Source organism: Myotis nattereri (genome assembly GCF_964212035.1).
Source record: "Myotis nattereri genome assembly, chromosome: 9".
In the NCBI taxonomy this organism is placed as follows: Eukaryota; Metazoa; Chordata; class Mammalia; order Chiroptera; family Vespertilionidae; genus Myotis; species Myotis nattereri.
In genome coordinates this window covers 20,709,193-20,724,049 of record NC_138084.1, presented here as the reverse complement: position 1 = coordinate 20,724,049, position 14,857 = coordinate 20,709,193, and the positions used below count along the sequence as shown (strand labels likewise).

Here is a 14,857-nt window from a genome sequence, read left to right as displayed (position 1 = left end):
TACTAATAATCAGGGGGCTTAGAACATAAGAAATTTATTGTCTCAGTTCATAAATTTGTAATCAGGGTATCCATGGGGCCATGCTCCTTCTGAAGGCTCTAGGGGTGGATCTGTTCCAGGCCAGTTTCCCAGCTTCCAGTAGGTCCTTAGCTGGCAGCATAACTCCCATCTTGGCATTCTCCTGGGTGCACATGTTTTTCTTCATATGGCATCCCTTTGAAAAGATAGCAGTCATAGGGGCCACCCTATTCCAGTATATCTCATATTATCTAATTGCATCTGCAGCAATCCTATTTCCAAATGAGATCCCATTCAAAGTCACTGGAGGTTTGAACTTCAATATATTAATATGAGCCCTGGCCAGAGTTGTTCAGTGGTTAGAGTGTAGGCATGGGCACCAAAGGGTTGCAGGTTTGTCTCACAGTCAAGGTCAGGTACCTGGGTTGCAGGTTCAGTACCCAGCCCCAGTCAGTCACAAGTGGGAGGCAGGCAATTGATATCTCTCTCATATCAGTGTTTCTCTCTTACTCTTTATCTCTGTCTTCCATCATCCCTTCAGTTCATTCTCTCTAAAAATCAATGAAAAAAATATCCTCAGATGAAGATTAATAAATATATATAAATTTGATGAGAGAAAGAAGACACAATTCAATCTAAAGCAATATCCCAAAGAAATAAAAGATGAGCACAAAGACTTATTTACAAAGGTGTTTATTGCAGTGTTGTTTATAATATGAAAACATATTATACCTGCCCAATATCTTTGGTCTTAATCATCCACAGATCATCCACATAATGGAATGTGGGCAGCCCTTAAAAAACATATATTTAAAGAATACTTAATGCCATAGGGACATTTTCATAATGAAATATTAAGTTAAATATGCAGAGCCTTTTTGTATTATCAGTGTGTATATTTAAAAAAATAATGGAAGGTTATGCACCAAAATGTAAGTGATTGTTTTCTTTAAGTTGGGGGGCAATTATGGGAAGTATTGTTTCATTAGTACATTTTAAATATGACTTTATTGACCAAGAGAACAAAATATTTATTAAAATAAAAAGGAGGCCCAAGAGTGCAGGGGTTAAGATCTGGCCTCAGAAACTAAGGCCTCTGCTTTTGGCTCCCCTGACAGGCCATCCAGATCCTGATCGGTCTGATACACATTGGCCTCGGCGGTGTCTTAGGCCCCATGGTTCTCTGGTACTACATCGCAGTCTCATTCTACGGAGGCTATCCCTTCTGGGGAGGCATCTTGGTAAGTAATGTCAGTGGCCCTGCAAGTGAGTTCCAGAAATCGCTAACACACTGGCCAGTTGTGTACTTTGCCACATGTGTTTTTCAGCCAAGAGAGCACACAGGCTGTGAACTCAGCTCAGGCCTTGTTCACCAAGCACTTTAGTTCATGTGGAAAACCAGAACAAATACCACAGACTCGGTGGCTAAACAACAGGCATTTATTATCTCATAGTTCTGGATGTTGGAAGTCCAAGATCAAGGTGTGGCCAGGGTTGTTTCTCCTGAGGCCTCTCTCTTTGGAGTGTAGATGGCCATCTTCTTCCCAGTGCCTTCACATGGTTTTCCCTCTGTGTGTGTCTGTGTTCATATCTCTACTTACTAGAATACCACTCAAATTGTTTTAGGGCCCACCCATATGAATTCATTTAACCTTAATCATCTTTCTTTATTTTTTTTTAATGAAATTTTATTGGGGTGACATTGGTCAACATGAACATATAGGTTTCATGTGTGAATTTTTAAGTTATAAAATCTGTATATAGCCCCATGTGCCCACCACCCAAAGGCAAATCTTCTCCTGTCACCTCATATTAGGACCCCCTATTCCCCCAACTCCCCTTCCTCTGGCAACCATAACATTGCTGTTTTTGTTCATAAGTTTCAATTTTATATTCCACATATGAGTGAAATAATATGGTTTTTAGCTTTTTGTGTCTGACTTATTTTACTTAGCATAATGTTCTCAAGGTCCATCCATGTTCTTGTAAATGACTCTATTTCATCCTTTCTTATGGCTGAGTACTAATCACCTTCTAAAGGTCCTATGTTCAAATACAGATGCTCTTTAACTTACAATGGGGCTACATCCCCAAAAGCCCATCATAAATTGAAAATGTCCCGAGTCAAAATAAATTAAGTACTACACTGTAGAGAATGGGTTGTTTAGGCTCGTGATTGTGTGGCTGACAGGGAGCTGAGGCTGGCCGCTTCTGTCCAGCATCACCAGAGAGTATCTTAGCACATAGCACTCATCCAGGAAAAGATCAAAATTCAAAATCCTTCAAAATCCAAAGAACAGTTTCTATTGAATGCATATCATTTCACACCACTGTAAAGTCAAAAAAAATCATAAGGCAAACTATAGTGAGTTTGGAAACGTCTATACAGTCACATTTGGGGGTCCTAGAGGTTTGGACTTCAAAAGATGGATTATGAGGAGACAAAATTCAGTTCATATATCAAGTGACAGTCCTGCAAGGTGCCATTGCCCCAAAGCAGGCAGCTTCCTAATTAGCCCACCTCAGAGGTTAGGAAACCTTTTCCTAGTTCATTAGCCAAGTGCTCAAATGCTATTGGACTCAGGCTCAGAGCTGGTGCTCCAGGAAAAAACGTTTCCATCAAAGGTTAAGAGTGGCTGCCTAGCCACAGAACAGACAGTAAGCAGTGGGAACTCAAGCTGGAGTCCTCTGATGGGCTGAGTCCACCTTGTTGCAAAATATTTGGTATATTAGATGTTATTTATTTTTTTTTTCTGGAAAAGTCCACAGTTTTTATTACATTTTCAGGGTGATCTGGAACCTCTTTAAAGTGAAGAACCAAAAGTCCTTTCTCTTTCCAATGTATTGCCTTTATGATTGTTTTCCACTCTTCTTAGTGTCTTCCCTCTTCCACAGGCGCACTGCGCGCACACACACACACACACACACAAACACATACACATACACACACACATATACACACACAAACACATACACATACACACACAAAACACACACACATACACACACAAACACACATACACATACATACACACACAAACACATACACACACATACACACACAAACACACACACATACACACACAAACACATACACACACATGCAATTCAGTCTCTCTCCCACCAACCCTGTCTGTCTCTACCTGCCAAAACACAATTTTTCTCTCAAATCACATATCTGTGACCCAAGGCAACTTTTTTCTAAATAGCAAAACTCCAGAGTAACCTGGACATCAGCCAAGTCACCATGCACCATGAGATTTAAATAAAAATAGCCCAGAGTCATCCACCACACACACACACACAAACACACACACACACACACAGACAAACACCTACAAATGGCAGGGCTTAGGTTCTTGGGAGCATTCTTATCTGAGCACCTGCTCTGTCTTGTTCTCATCTTCTGAGGCTGAGGTCTTCCCTCTGTTCAGCACAGACCCAGACTTGGAACTCAGCCAACCACAGACACCTGTGTGTATAACAGACTTCTGTGGAGTTTGAGGAAATGGAGAAGACTAACACCACAGCCACAAAACAGTTCCTGTTGAGTGTTAGATTCTCTTAAGGCATCTCAAAGGCCTCGGTGGCCATCTTCCCTTCCACCAGGTTGTTCAGGTCTCATCAGCCCTCATGACACCACACTCCCTTCTTCCTGCAGGGCACTTTTACTCTGTGTTGCCTTACTGACTCTAGGACTATCTATTTCCTAAAGACCATATGGTCCTCCTCCAAACCAAAGGCCCTCTCTTTAGGCACCTTAAGAGGCAAGCATGGACACCAGAAGTCCAGTCTTCTGTTTCCTTCCTTTCCTACAAAGTCTGTAGAAATAGAAGCACATAAAATTAAGACTCATTTTCCCACTTATAGGAAAAATGGCATTCCTCTTAGAAGGCACAGTTGGCTAGAGTAAGTTTTCATTGTGAATATCCATTTCCATTCTAAGCCACATGCATCTACCCTGAGGTGGAATGAGTGCAGGATGAGGGTTAAGAACATGAGATCTGGGATCAAATACTTGAATTTGATTCCCAGATATACTATTTGCTGAATGCTCTTGGGCGAGTTATTCAAAATCTCTAAGCCTCAGTCCACCCCTCTATAAAATAGGAATAATAATGGTGCTTGATGGGGCATTATGCAGTTAAGTAATGCAAAGTTAAAAGCATTTCATGTAGGGCTGAGCAAAGCTTCCATTAAATCATAGCTGATACCCTCTCAAACCCTCACTGACAGCAGAGAATCCCATCAGCCACTATGCCTGCAGAACATCAGTGTTGAAATAAATACAAACATCCTTGCACCCTGTAGCCCTCATAGTTGATGTACTACATTGCAGAGATGCAACATTCTTTGGAGTAACTAACAGGGGTCCTCAAACTACGGCCCACGGGCCACATGCAAATACAAATATTGTATTTGTTCCCGTTTTGTTTTTTTACTTCAAAATAAGATATGTGCAGTGTGCATAGGAATTTGTTCGTAGTTTTTTTTTTAAACTATAGTCTGGCCCTCCAACGGTCTGAGGGACAGTGAACTGGCCCCCTGTTTAAAAAGTTTGAGGACCCCTGAACTAAAAGATACATTGGGTTGATATCTCAAAGCAGTGAAAATGTGGGAACCCCTTCCTTCTTCCTTCCAGAGTGCCCATGCCTGAGTGAATCATTTTAGGAGGCTAACAATATGTGCCTGTGGGAAAATAAAAGGCAAGAAAAGAAGTAATTGTATTGAGTATCTACTATGTACAGAATCTACCATGGGCAAGATACGCCAAATGCTAGAAGCAAGGGACAAATTATCTCATGATAATAACACTTAGGAAGACATATAGTCTTCCTCATTTTTTGAAGAGGAAATATACACTAAGAAAAATTTATTAACTTATACAAGATCACATGAGTTTCAAGTTAGAGTTTAAAAACCGGTATACTGGATTCTAAAATATATATTTATCCCTAGTCACTGCCCTTCCTTCCTTCCTTCCTTCCTTCCTTCCTTCCTTCCTTCCTTCCTTCCTTCCTTCCTTCCCTCCTTCCTTCCTTCCTTCATTTATTTTCCCCAAGTTGAGTAGGAGATCCCAGCAGAGGATCCTAGCATGTGTGAGAGAATATATGTGTGACCAGAAGCATGGAGCCTGAAGGTGGGTGTCTGACCACTGACCTCTTTCTAAACTCCCTCTCTTCTGCATCAGTTCATCATTTCAGGATCCCTCTCAGTGGCATCAGAACAGCAACCAAGATCTTCTTGCCTGGTAAGTCCCATTCTGAGACAGGCTCTCTGAACCATGGACCCTTAGGAGAGACACACAACAGGGGAAAGAAGTTCACACACAATGTCTCCTTCATCCTTGCACCTACTTATAACCAGACACAGGGCACTGACACGCATGCTCACTCATACTCACAAGACCACATGAACCTGGACAGAGTCACAAAGGGGAAAAAGTCCAGAAGAGTTGGTGGAAGGAAGGGAAGCTTCAGGGTATGGAGAGACAGAGAGAATAACTTTCCTAAGAGGATCTTACAAGAGGAGGCAAAAAACAACCAGGGGTGCTAGGCTGCCCTCCAGCAGAGCAGGCACTGACTGCCTGCAGCACACACAGCCCAGTGCCAGACATTACTACAGGGAAGCCAGGGGAGGCTCAGGAAGCAGCTTCCCAAAGGAATCCTTCCTAACAAGTTCTGTCAATTAACATGGGCAAAGCTTGCTGGCCCCAGTATTGGACCAAGAGAGTACCTTTGTTTCTCTCACAAGCTGGTTATCTAGAGAAAGACCCCAGCATGGCCTGGTCCCACAACAGATGAAATCTATTTAAAAACTCCACAGGAAAGATCAATTCTGGGCATGTCATTCTGCACATGGACCAGAATCATGGAGCTTCAGAGCCGGTCACATACCAAAACACTTTGGTTGAGTCTTTAAGCCATGTCTTGTGAGATAAATGAGTCCAGTGATTCCTAAACATTATTCTTGGGGATACTTGTCCCACAATATACTTTATGAAATGGTTAGATAACTTGGGAGGGATCTCTATTTAGTAGTCTACTCTCCAGTGGATCCATATTCCTTGTTAAAGGCTTTGAGAAGTCCTGCAACAGAAAAGACCTAACTTTGTGCAACCCAGGTGATTTTTGTTTTTTAAATATATTTTATTGATTTTTTTTTTTACAGAGAGGAAGGGAGAGGGATAGAGAGCTAGAAACATCAATGAGAGAGAAACATCGACTAGCTGCCTCCTGCACAACTGCTACTGGGGATGTGCCCGCAACCAAGGTACATGCCCTTGACCGGAATCGAACTTGGGACCCTTCAGTCTGCAGGCCAATGCTCTATCCACTGAGCCAAACCGGTTAGGGCAACCCAGGTGTTTTCAAAGTTACTTTACCACCAAACCTATTTTGCACAAGATATCTCTTTACTTGCCTCACATCTAGGGTTCCAGGAATTCACATTATGAAGCATTTGCTGAATCTCTGCTCATCTCAGCTATAATTGTTTTCCTCTCTCATACTAACCCTCTGTATCTTCTTTAGCTGAAAGGTAGCTTGGGCATGAGTATCGTCAGTGCAATCTTCTCTATGGTTGGAATCATGCTCCTCATCACAGATATGGCTATCAACTCCAAATGTCGGAACATGAGCGCCTTTGATTGCAGTGCAGTGGTAAGTATCCCTCTTGATCAATGCTCCTCTGGGTTCCAATGTAGCTTTCTTTAGGGCTTTTATAAGTCCTTGACCTATAGCTTTATTGCTGTTACTCTAAGCATGTGACTTTTCTTAATCTTGTTTCCATCTTTACAAAACAGTACCTACCTTTTGCCATTATTGGGAGAATTAAATGCAGTTATACAGAAAATACATCAGTACCCACCAACCTGCTCATCTTCCTGCCCATTACTGTGGACAAAAGGGTCAGCAAAGGTGTTCAGAAAAAAGGATATAGTGTGAACATTTAAGGTTTTTCAGGCCATCTGATCTCTGTTGCAAGTACTCAACCCAATGTGAAAGCAGCCATAGAAATGCATAGGCGAATGAGCCATCCCATATATAGACCCAGGCTGTCAAATAGAAATCTAATGTAAGCCATGTGAGTGATTTTACATTTTAGAGTCTCCAAATTAAAGAGAGGAAAAAAATGTAAAATTAAATTCAATACTACATTTAGTTAACCCCAAAAATACAAAACATAATTTCAATATTTAATCTGTGTAAAAAATTATTCATTCAATATTTTGCATTTTGGGTGCCACGTCTTAGAAATCTAGTGTGTATTTAGTGTCTATTTTTTGCATTTACAACACATCTCAAGTCCTCAGGGGACACTTTGCTAACAGATGGGAAAGTGCAGCTATAGATGAGCCCCATGTAAACTCAATGTCTCTCTCTGCACAGCAGCCCTGTCCTCTCCTCCCATTGAAGTTATCACTCCACGTGCTTCTCTCCTCTCTCTGGCTCCCACCTCTCTTCCACATCACTGTCTGATTTGCTACAGCTTTTCCATCAGCATCGAACACACTTTTGTTTCTTTCATCTTTAAACCCAAACTAACCTTCTGTTGGTTACTTCAGGTACCACTCCATTTCTCTGACTCTCTCTGCAAAAAATTCCTTAAGAATTGTTTACTTTGCAGTCTTCAGTTCTCTCCTCTCATAATCTCTCTTTAACCTGCACTAGCCATACTTTCAGCCTTAATTCTCCAAAAATTTCCTCTATTCAAGGGCCCAATCATTCCTCCTCTTTGGTGGACTTCCCGTTGGCTTCCAGGCACTGCAGCTGGTGTGCCTGCACCCTTACTGGTTGCTCTCTTCTCTGTCCCTTTTGCTGGTTCTTATCTTTCACCCAACTTCTCACACTCAGTCCTCAATCTTCTTCTGTTTCTCTCTCTACTCCCTGCCTTGGCAGTTTCATCCAGTCTGGTGACTTGAAACACTTTCTCTATGACAATGACTCCAAATGCCTAGGTTCCCACAAATCATCTCTCACAAACTCCAGTCTCTAGTATCCATTTGTTCGCTCACCATCTAATATTTGGATTTCAACATATCCAAATCTCCTATCCATATTTTACTTCCCAAACTTTCTCTCGGATTGCCTTTTCCAGGTTGATGGCAACTGCATCCTTCCAGTCACTCAGGACAAACCTTAGTGAAATCATTAACTCACTCTGACTCAGCCTCCAGCACCTCTGAGCCAATTCCACAGGGAAATCTGCTGATTTCACCTTTAAAGTGCATCCGGAATCCAGCCATTTTCACCAGTTTCTTGGTCACCACAGTGGCTGGAGCCACCACCCCTGACTTCTTCTTCTTTTTTTTAAAATATATTTTATTGGTTTTTTTAAAGAGAGGAAGGGAGAGGGATAGAGAGTTAGAAACATCGATGAGAGAGAAACATTGATCAGCTGCCTCCTGCCCACCCCCAACTGGGGATGTGTCTGCAACCAAGGTACATGCCCTTGATCAGAATCGAACCTGAGACCTTTCAGTCCGTAGGCCGACACTCCATCCACTGAGCCAAACCGGATACCCCTAACTTCTAATCTCAGTTCTGCCAATGCCTGGTCTTGGAAAGAGATCTCTTCCATCTCGTACACCCACACACCTCTGGCTTCAGTCCAGAAGAAGGAGGGCTGGACTTCAACATAGCTTAGCAAAAGATGAACCAAGGTGTGGGGTGCTCCAAGGTCTCAACAAGCATGAATTAATACTCATCAAATGATAACTATCTAAACTGCTGGAGGAACCCTTCTCCCTCATAGAAAGGTGTTTTTTTAATTTATTTTTCAATTACAGTTGAAAAACAATACCGTATTAGTTTCAGGTATACAGTGTAATGATTAGACACATATCTGATGAGGTAACTACATTCCCTATACTGTACTCTAATTTACCTCTCTGTGACTGTTTTTATACCTCCCTATTTGTTATTCTTTATACTTTTCACCTTTTTCACCCATCCTCCCAACTCTCCTCCCATTAGAAAGCTTTATTTATAAAAGAACTAGAGGCCCCAGTGCATGAATTCGTGCACAGGTGGGGTCCGTTGGCCTGGCCAGCGATCGGGCTGATTGGGGCCATTTTACCCTGTCCTGTTTGGGGTTGATGGGGGCCAGCTGGATTGGGAGGGACTGTGGGAGGGATCCAGGGAGTATCTGGCCCTCTCGCCCAGTCCCAACTGGCTGGATCCCAGCAGCAAGCTAACCTACTGGTTGGAGTGTCTGCCCCCTGGTGGTCAGTGCTCCAACCAGGGTCATAGTGACTCATTGAGCGGTCAACCGATTGGTTGGACACTTAGCATATTACTCTATTATTATATAGGATGTTGTTAAAAAAAAATTTGAAAAGGACCAGCATCATTTGTAAAGGCCCCTCCACCCTAAGCTTCTGTGATTCCATTACTCAGACATCACCATCCTGCTGTTCCCTCTGCCTGAACACATGTCCAAACCCACATCACTGGATCTTCTACTGAGAATGAAACTGTCTCTCCTCAGTGCCCGGAGGCACTACTATTGGCTCTTTTATAGCTCTTAATGTGTCTGATTTAAATGATAACTATCTACATATGTATATTCCTCCATCACTAGATTATGCCTCTCAGGATGCTTTCTTAGCCTTTCATAGCAAACATATGTTTAATAAGTGCTTGCTAAATCAAGAGGGAAGAGGAGAAAAGTGCTAAAGAGGGGTCTCTCCATAAGAGAGGATTCTCTGAGCAGCCAGCTATCACCAATGCTAATTTTAAAATCATAATTGACAAACATTTGTTTGATACCTACCATGTGCCATGCACATTCACTTCCATATGTATTTCCTCTTGTAATTGGAATCCAGATGTTATTGGGATCATTCATCTCTTGTCCTTGGATTCTACCCAAACTGTCTCCCCAGATACAGTAAGAGACCTCATTTTCTTGAGCATTGTTGGTGAACAAGGGAAGGGCTTAGATGTGTCCTGGTGCTCACGTGAAATCCACTACTGCTGAATTAGTTCTATTTGGGGATCCTTTTATTGACTGTTTTCTTAAGTTAAAGACAGTCCCAATTAGTTCTCTCCACAAAATGCCATGGTCACAAGCCAGGAAGATTGTTTTAGTAGCTGACTTTCTCTAAAGCTTTGGAGGGATGGTGGAGGTAACTACTGATGCCTGGAGGTTAGACATCCCTGCTTTGTAATGTGTTAATTTCTCACAAGATGCCTTTTTTTTCTGTAGGCCCTACCATCCCTTCATGTTGCTCAGTCCCTTCTTTCTCCTCTATCCATCTCTCTTTGCTCTCTGAGGACTGTCCATGCTCCCAAATTTCTCTTTGCTTCCTACACAGAACAGTTTCACTCTCTTAACTCCAAATACCATCCTTAGGTTTCGTGCCCTGTACCCAAAACAAGTCATCAAGGTGTTTCCCTAAACAATGACTGTTCTTTTCCTTAGAACAAAACAGGTAGTAAGTGTTAAAATAACTCTTTTACAAACACACTTGACGCTCAAAAAACCTGGTGAGATAATTTCTCCATGAGGCTGAGATGAGGTTAGAGGTCTTTCTCAAAGCCCTAGCCATGGTCCATTGCAGATCCATGCTCTGAACCAGACCTCACACTCCCAGGCAGCCCTCATGACATCTGTGTTCCTCCTGGTTTCAGGCCTCTGGAGTAGCTTCTTCTGCTGTGATGTTCGTCTTTAGCCTCCTGGAATTCTGCATTGCCTGCACATCTTCCCATTTTGACTGCAAACTGCTCAGCTATTTAGATAACAACGTGAGTGTGTATGATCCTCAGTTGGTGGAAAGATGCTCTAACGCGTGTGGGGACTAGAGAAGTTTTCAGGCTTCCCCTTCTTGGCCCAGGCACATGGGGAATCCCAGAATGTCTAAAGGCCTTTGCGCAATTGTGGTTCTGACTAACGCACTTCCATGTGCCTGTCTTTTTCAGAGAACTGTGGTCTTTCAAACTGTCTATGTGACAAACCCAGTGGCCAATCCAGAACCAGTGAACGCTCCACCATCTTATTCCAGTGAGATCCAGGACTCCAAATAAGCCAAAGGTTCTAGAAGCATCTTTCACTGGAACCAAAAGAACTCCCTTTCTGGGCTTCTGAAACTCACCTTCTTCCCCCCCTGACAAACTAAGGAAAATGTCTTTCCAGCTGTTGGCACCCTGTACTTCATTCACTTCAGCTTGGTTATTCATGCTGTTCTGCCATTTAAAAGGAGGCAGAACTTTAAAGTGGATTTGAGCAAGAGGTCCTCCCTAGGACATCCACCTGTGGCACATCCAGTGCACATATTCATGTGCTTACCTGTGTGAGCTTATGAGCTAGTGAAACAAATGTCTAGACAACCCCAGCTTCATTCTCCCAATCATTCACTCACTGAATAAAAGTGCACTGAGCATTTGATATGTTCAAAACCCTATTCATGGCAGGAAGAGGGTGAACATGGAACATGCAAAGTCCTTGACTTCAAGGAACTTCTGCCTCACAAGAGAAGAAGAACATGCAAGCAGTTTTCTCTAACATAAGGCAGAATGTGGGGCTGTGTAGAGAGAGATCAGAGAGGGAGATTATTTATTCTGGCAATGATTGGAAAAGCAGAGAACAAGCCTGGTTGAGGAAGCAGCATTTGTTGGGGGCATTAAAGGAGAGTAGGTGGTTTTTAGTTTGGTTTTTAAGTGCAATATTATACCATTATTTTGAGAAGACTTTCAGAGAGAATCATCCACTGAAATTATTATGCTTTTTATATGCTGTTGCCACCGATGCAATAGTACTCAAGAACAAACGTTGTCTTAGGATATCTTCCAAAGTTATGAGGCTATTATATCTTTATTTACCAAAGGATCAAAACTCATTCAAAGAGAAATAGCTGTCTATAACTTCTAGATGTATGCACTTTCAATTTAAATATTGTTACCCATGATGGTCATTTGGCTCCGTAAAGTTTATGTGCCAGCAGATTATAGAAATAATCTGTAAATTCCAGGTGCCATCAAGTTTTCCTTTGCTGCACAGCCTGGCCATGACTTTTTATTATTATTATTAAATACAGACATGTTTTTACTCTTGTAAATATTTTTAGGCTCTAATTTTACCTAAAAAGTTTCCTCTCAATGGCTTGATGCTCAGAGTTCTGTCTCAGCACCTGTATCTTCTCTGACCTTTGGATGCCCACCAGCCAGTCAGGAATAACTGAGATTCCAAAGCCTACAGTGTGTTTTCTAGAACTTAGCGGATCTTGGGAAATGACAGACAACAAAAAAATGTCAGTTGGAGCATGTTCTATTCTGATTTAGACCAGCCCTCCACTTCTTTGTTTTGTAAGCTGAGCCCAATGTTAGTACACTGAGCTCCCCATCATGGGCTGACTTGTTTGGACCAGTTTTAGAAGGCTGGATGGTCAGAGTAACTCTGGTCCTCTCTCCTTCTTCTTTGTTGTTGCCTCTCGTTGCCCCATTGGATTTGACATCTTCTCAGTCCACAGATCTCCAGTCCTCCGAGTTGATCCTACACTCTCTTCTCAGAGCCTCCTTCCTGACTTATCTGACCTCCGAGTTAACATAAACACTCCAGATATGTCTCACCTCCTACATGTGCATCACCTCACATGGAAAGCATCTTCTAACACACCTAGTGCTTCTCCAGAGAGGGATGCCTTCCACCTGCCCTGCTGAAATCACCATGGAGCTAGTTTGAAAAGAGTTTCTTTCTTATCCTACTACCTACTCTATTAGTTCTGTGTGCTAGGCCCATCATTCAGAGGGTTCCTTCCTCAACCTGGAGTGACAGCTCACTGCCTCCAGCAGGTAATAAAATTGCATACTTGCCCTGCACTGTCCCACAATCCATCTGTCTGAACACCTCCATTCACTCCCATTTTCTTCAGATCAATGACACATAAAAGGTGGAAGAGACTTTGGAGACCTATGGATCGATGGAAATGCAGTTTCCATCCATGCAGGACAAAAATATTCCCAAGATTAGCAAGCCTCTTTTATGACCATTTCTTTTTGCAGTACATTCTGATACCCCATTGCTTTTTGAAGGTGATGGTACCCAAAATTATATTAAGATCATCACGTGAACATATGTCTCAACCTATGGCAGGATCTCTCTTGGTGCATACATTTTCTGGAATATTTTTCACTTCCCCTTCCTATGTCATAACAAAGGGGATTGATATTATATTTGCCTTGGTTAATTATGAAAATACTCATATTCTCTACTTCTGTACTGTGCCTACACAGATTAATATTTTATTCTTCTTTCTCCTATATCACACTAATAAGTCTACTCCTTTATAACTTTATTTTGTTATTTGTTACTTACTAGTGTCCCAGTGCATGGATTCGTGCATATTGAAAGGAAATTAATTAGAAGAAATATTTTAATATTTCTCTATTTGACCTTTCTCTATAATAGAAGTGTTAACCAAATTAACAATCAACAATGACAGATAAAAACACACGCATGTGATTGGCACCAGTGAGAGCTTTACTAGTATATGTATCGTGCATGCATGAGTCAAATTTGCCTTTTATATATATAGAATACACTTGCTTAATTAGACCTGCTTTCTAATTTAGCTAAGATTTTTCCAGCCCAGTGAAGTACCCCAACTTCTCTTTCAGGCAATTGTCAGCAACACAGCAGTAAATATCAACACAAAGTATATTATTATTGTAGATCACACAGGGAGAACAAAGGGCAAAATATTTAAATGTAGCAGTGTTTTACTATATTCTGCGCAGTGAGAAAACCTGAAATCATTTTCAAGTTTCATCATTTCTTCTTTTCAGTTGGTTCAAGTTTCTAAACTTTCTAAATCTCTTGTTTTCTGCCTCATGAAAAGAAAATAGGATTCTACCAAGTCTCCTATCTACCTACTCCAGGACTTCTGTGAGGATCAAATGAGATGAGACATGTGAAAACGCTTCACAGACATTTGGTTAAAGTGTAAAATGTTTGCACCTGGCTATACAGCAAGCGAGGTTCCTGGGCTGAAGGAACTCCAAGAAGACAAAGTCGCTAGGGAGAGGAAGCCAGGCGTTGCTATGTGATGTCATTACCTGGCACCCACAGTTACTGTTTCCTGGATGGGCCAGGCTGTGGGCCGCATTTTGTGCCATGGGATCTTGGCAGTGTTGACTGTGATTTGTTGGGGTGTCGCTCTAAGGTGGTGGCGGGGCCTGTGTTCCACTTGGGAGAAGCCGGGTGTTGGTTTGTCGGCACCAGGTCCATGGTGCCGTTTATTTTTAAATGGCCAGTGTGCATCATGGCAGCTCCTGTGTTGAGCACCTGCCCCTTGGTGGTCAGTGCACGTCATAGCTACCAGTAAGATGGACACTTAGCCTTTATATATATATATAGATAATAGTAATTCTTACTATTACCTCTGCTCTTTTTTTTTTTTTTGCACAGATGGCTTCTCATTTTCTTCCCTTAAGTCCAAACTTACTATATATGTATACAGACATCTAACTGTTACATCTTCTAAACTATTTAGTACTGAAATCTTACACAATAAAATATATGTCTAATTATATATTATGTATATGTATTTATATACTACTTTTTGACAGTGAAGGCATTACTCTAGGCTGGAAGATAGTGGGACAGTTCTTGTTCTGCCACTAACAAGCTGGAGGTGGCAAGAAAGCCACTGCCCTTCTCCGCATGGCAGGTACATCATGTGCAAAGTGAGAGTCATGGACCAAATGATTTCTGGTTTTTCTTCCAAATATATCACTCAAAAAAATTTTTTTAAATTATCGTTATTAATGTCCCCCTATTTTTCCCCATTGACCCCCTCTTCCTCTCCACTCCTGTCCTCTCCCCAGGCCTTCAGTAT

At 41.8% G+C, this 14,857-nt stretch overlaps 1 protein-coding gene across 4 annotated transcripts in view; it reads left to right on the top strand.

Moving 5' to 3' along the window:
* The window catches only part of LOC308524026 (membrane-spanning 4-domains subfamily A member 8-like), a 42,168-nt gene extending 30,092 nt beyond the window's left edge, over positions 1 to 12,076 (top strand). For 3 of the 4 annotated variants that reach the window (XM_081098162.1, XM_081098161.1, XM_081098160.1), the window contains exons 4-8: positions 1,137 to 1,259; positions 5,210 to 5,269; positions 6,552 to 6,680; positions 10,656 to 10,769; positions 10,944 to 12,076. In XM_081098162.1, the coding sequence (XP_080954288.1) occupies positions 1,137 to 1,259; positions 5,210 to 5,269; positions 6,552 to 6,680; positions 10,656 to 10,769; positions 10,944 to 11,048 (531 nt within the window). In that variant the 3' untranslated portion in view covers positions 11,049 to 12,076. The remainder of the gene's footprint in view (positions 1 to 1,136; positions 1,260 to 5,209; positions 5,270 to 6,551; positions 6,681 to 10,655; positions 10,770 to 10,943) is intronic. The other variant, XM_081098163.1, reaches the window with a different exon arrangement.
* Positions 12,077 to 14,857: the final 2,781 nt, after the last annotated feature.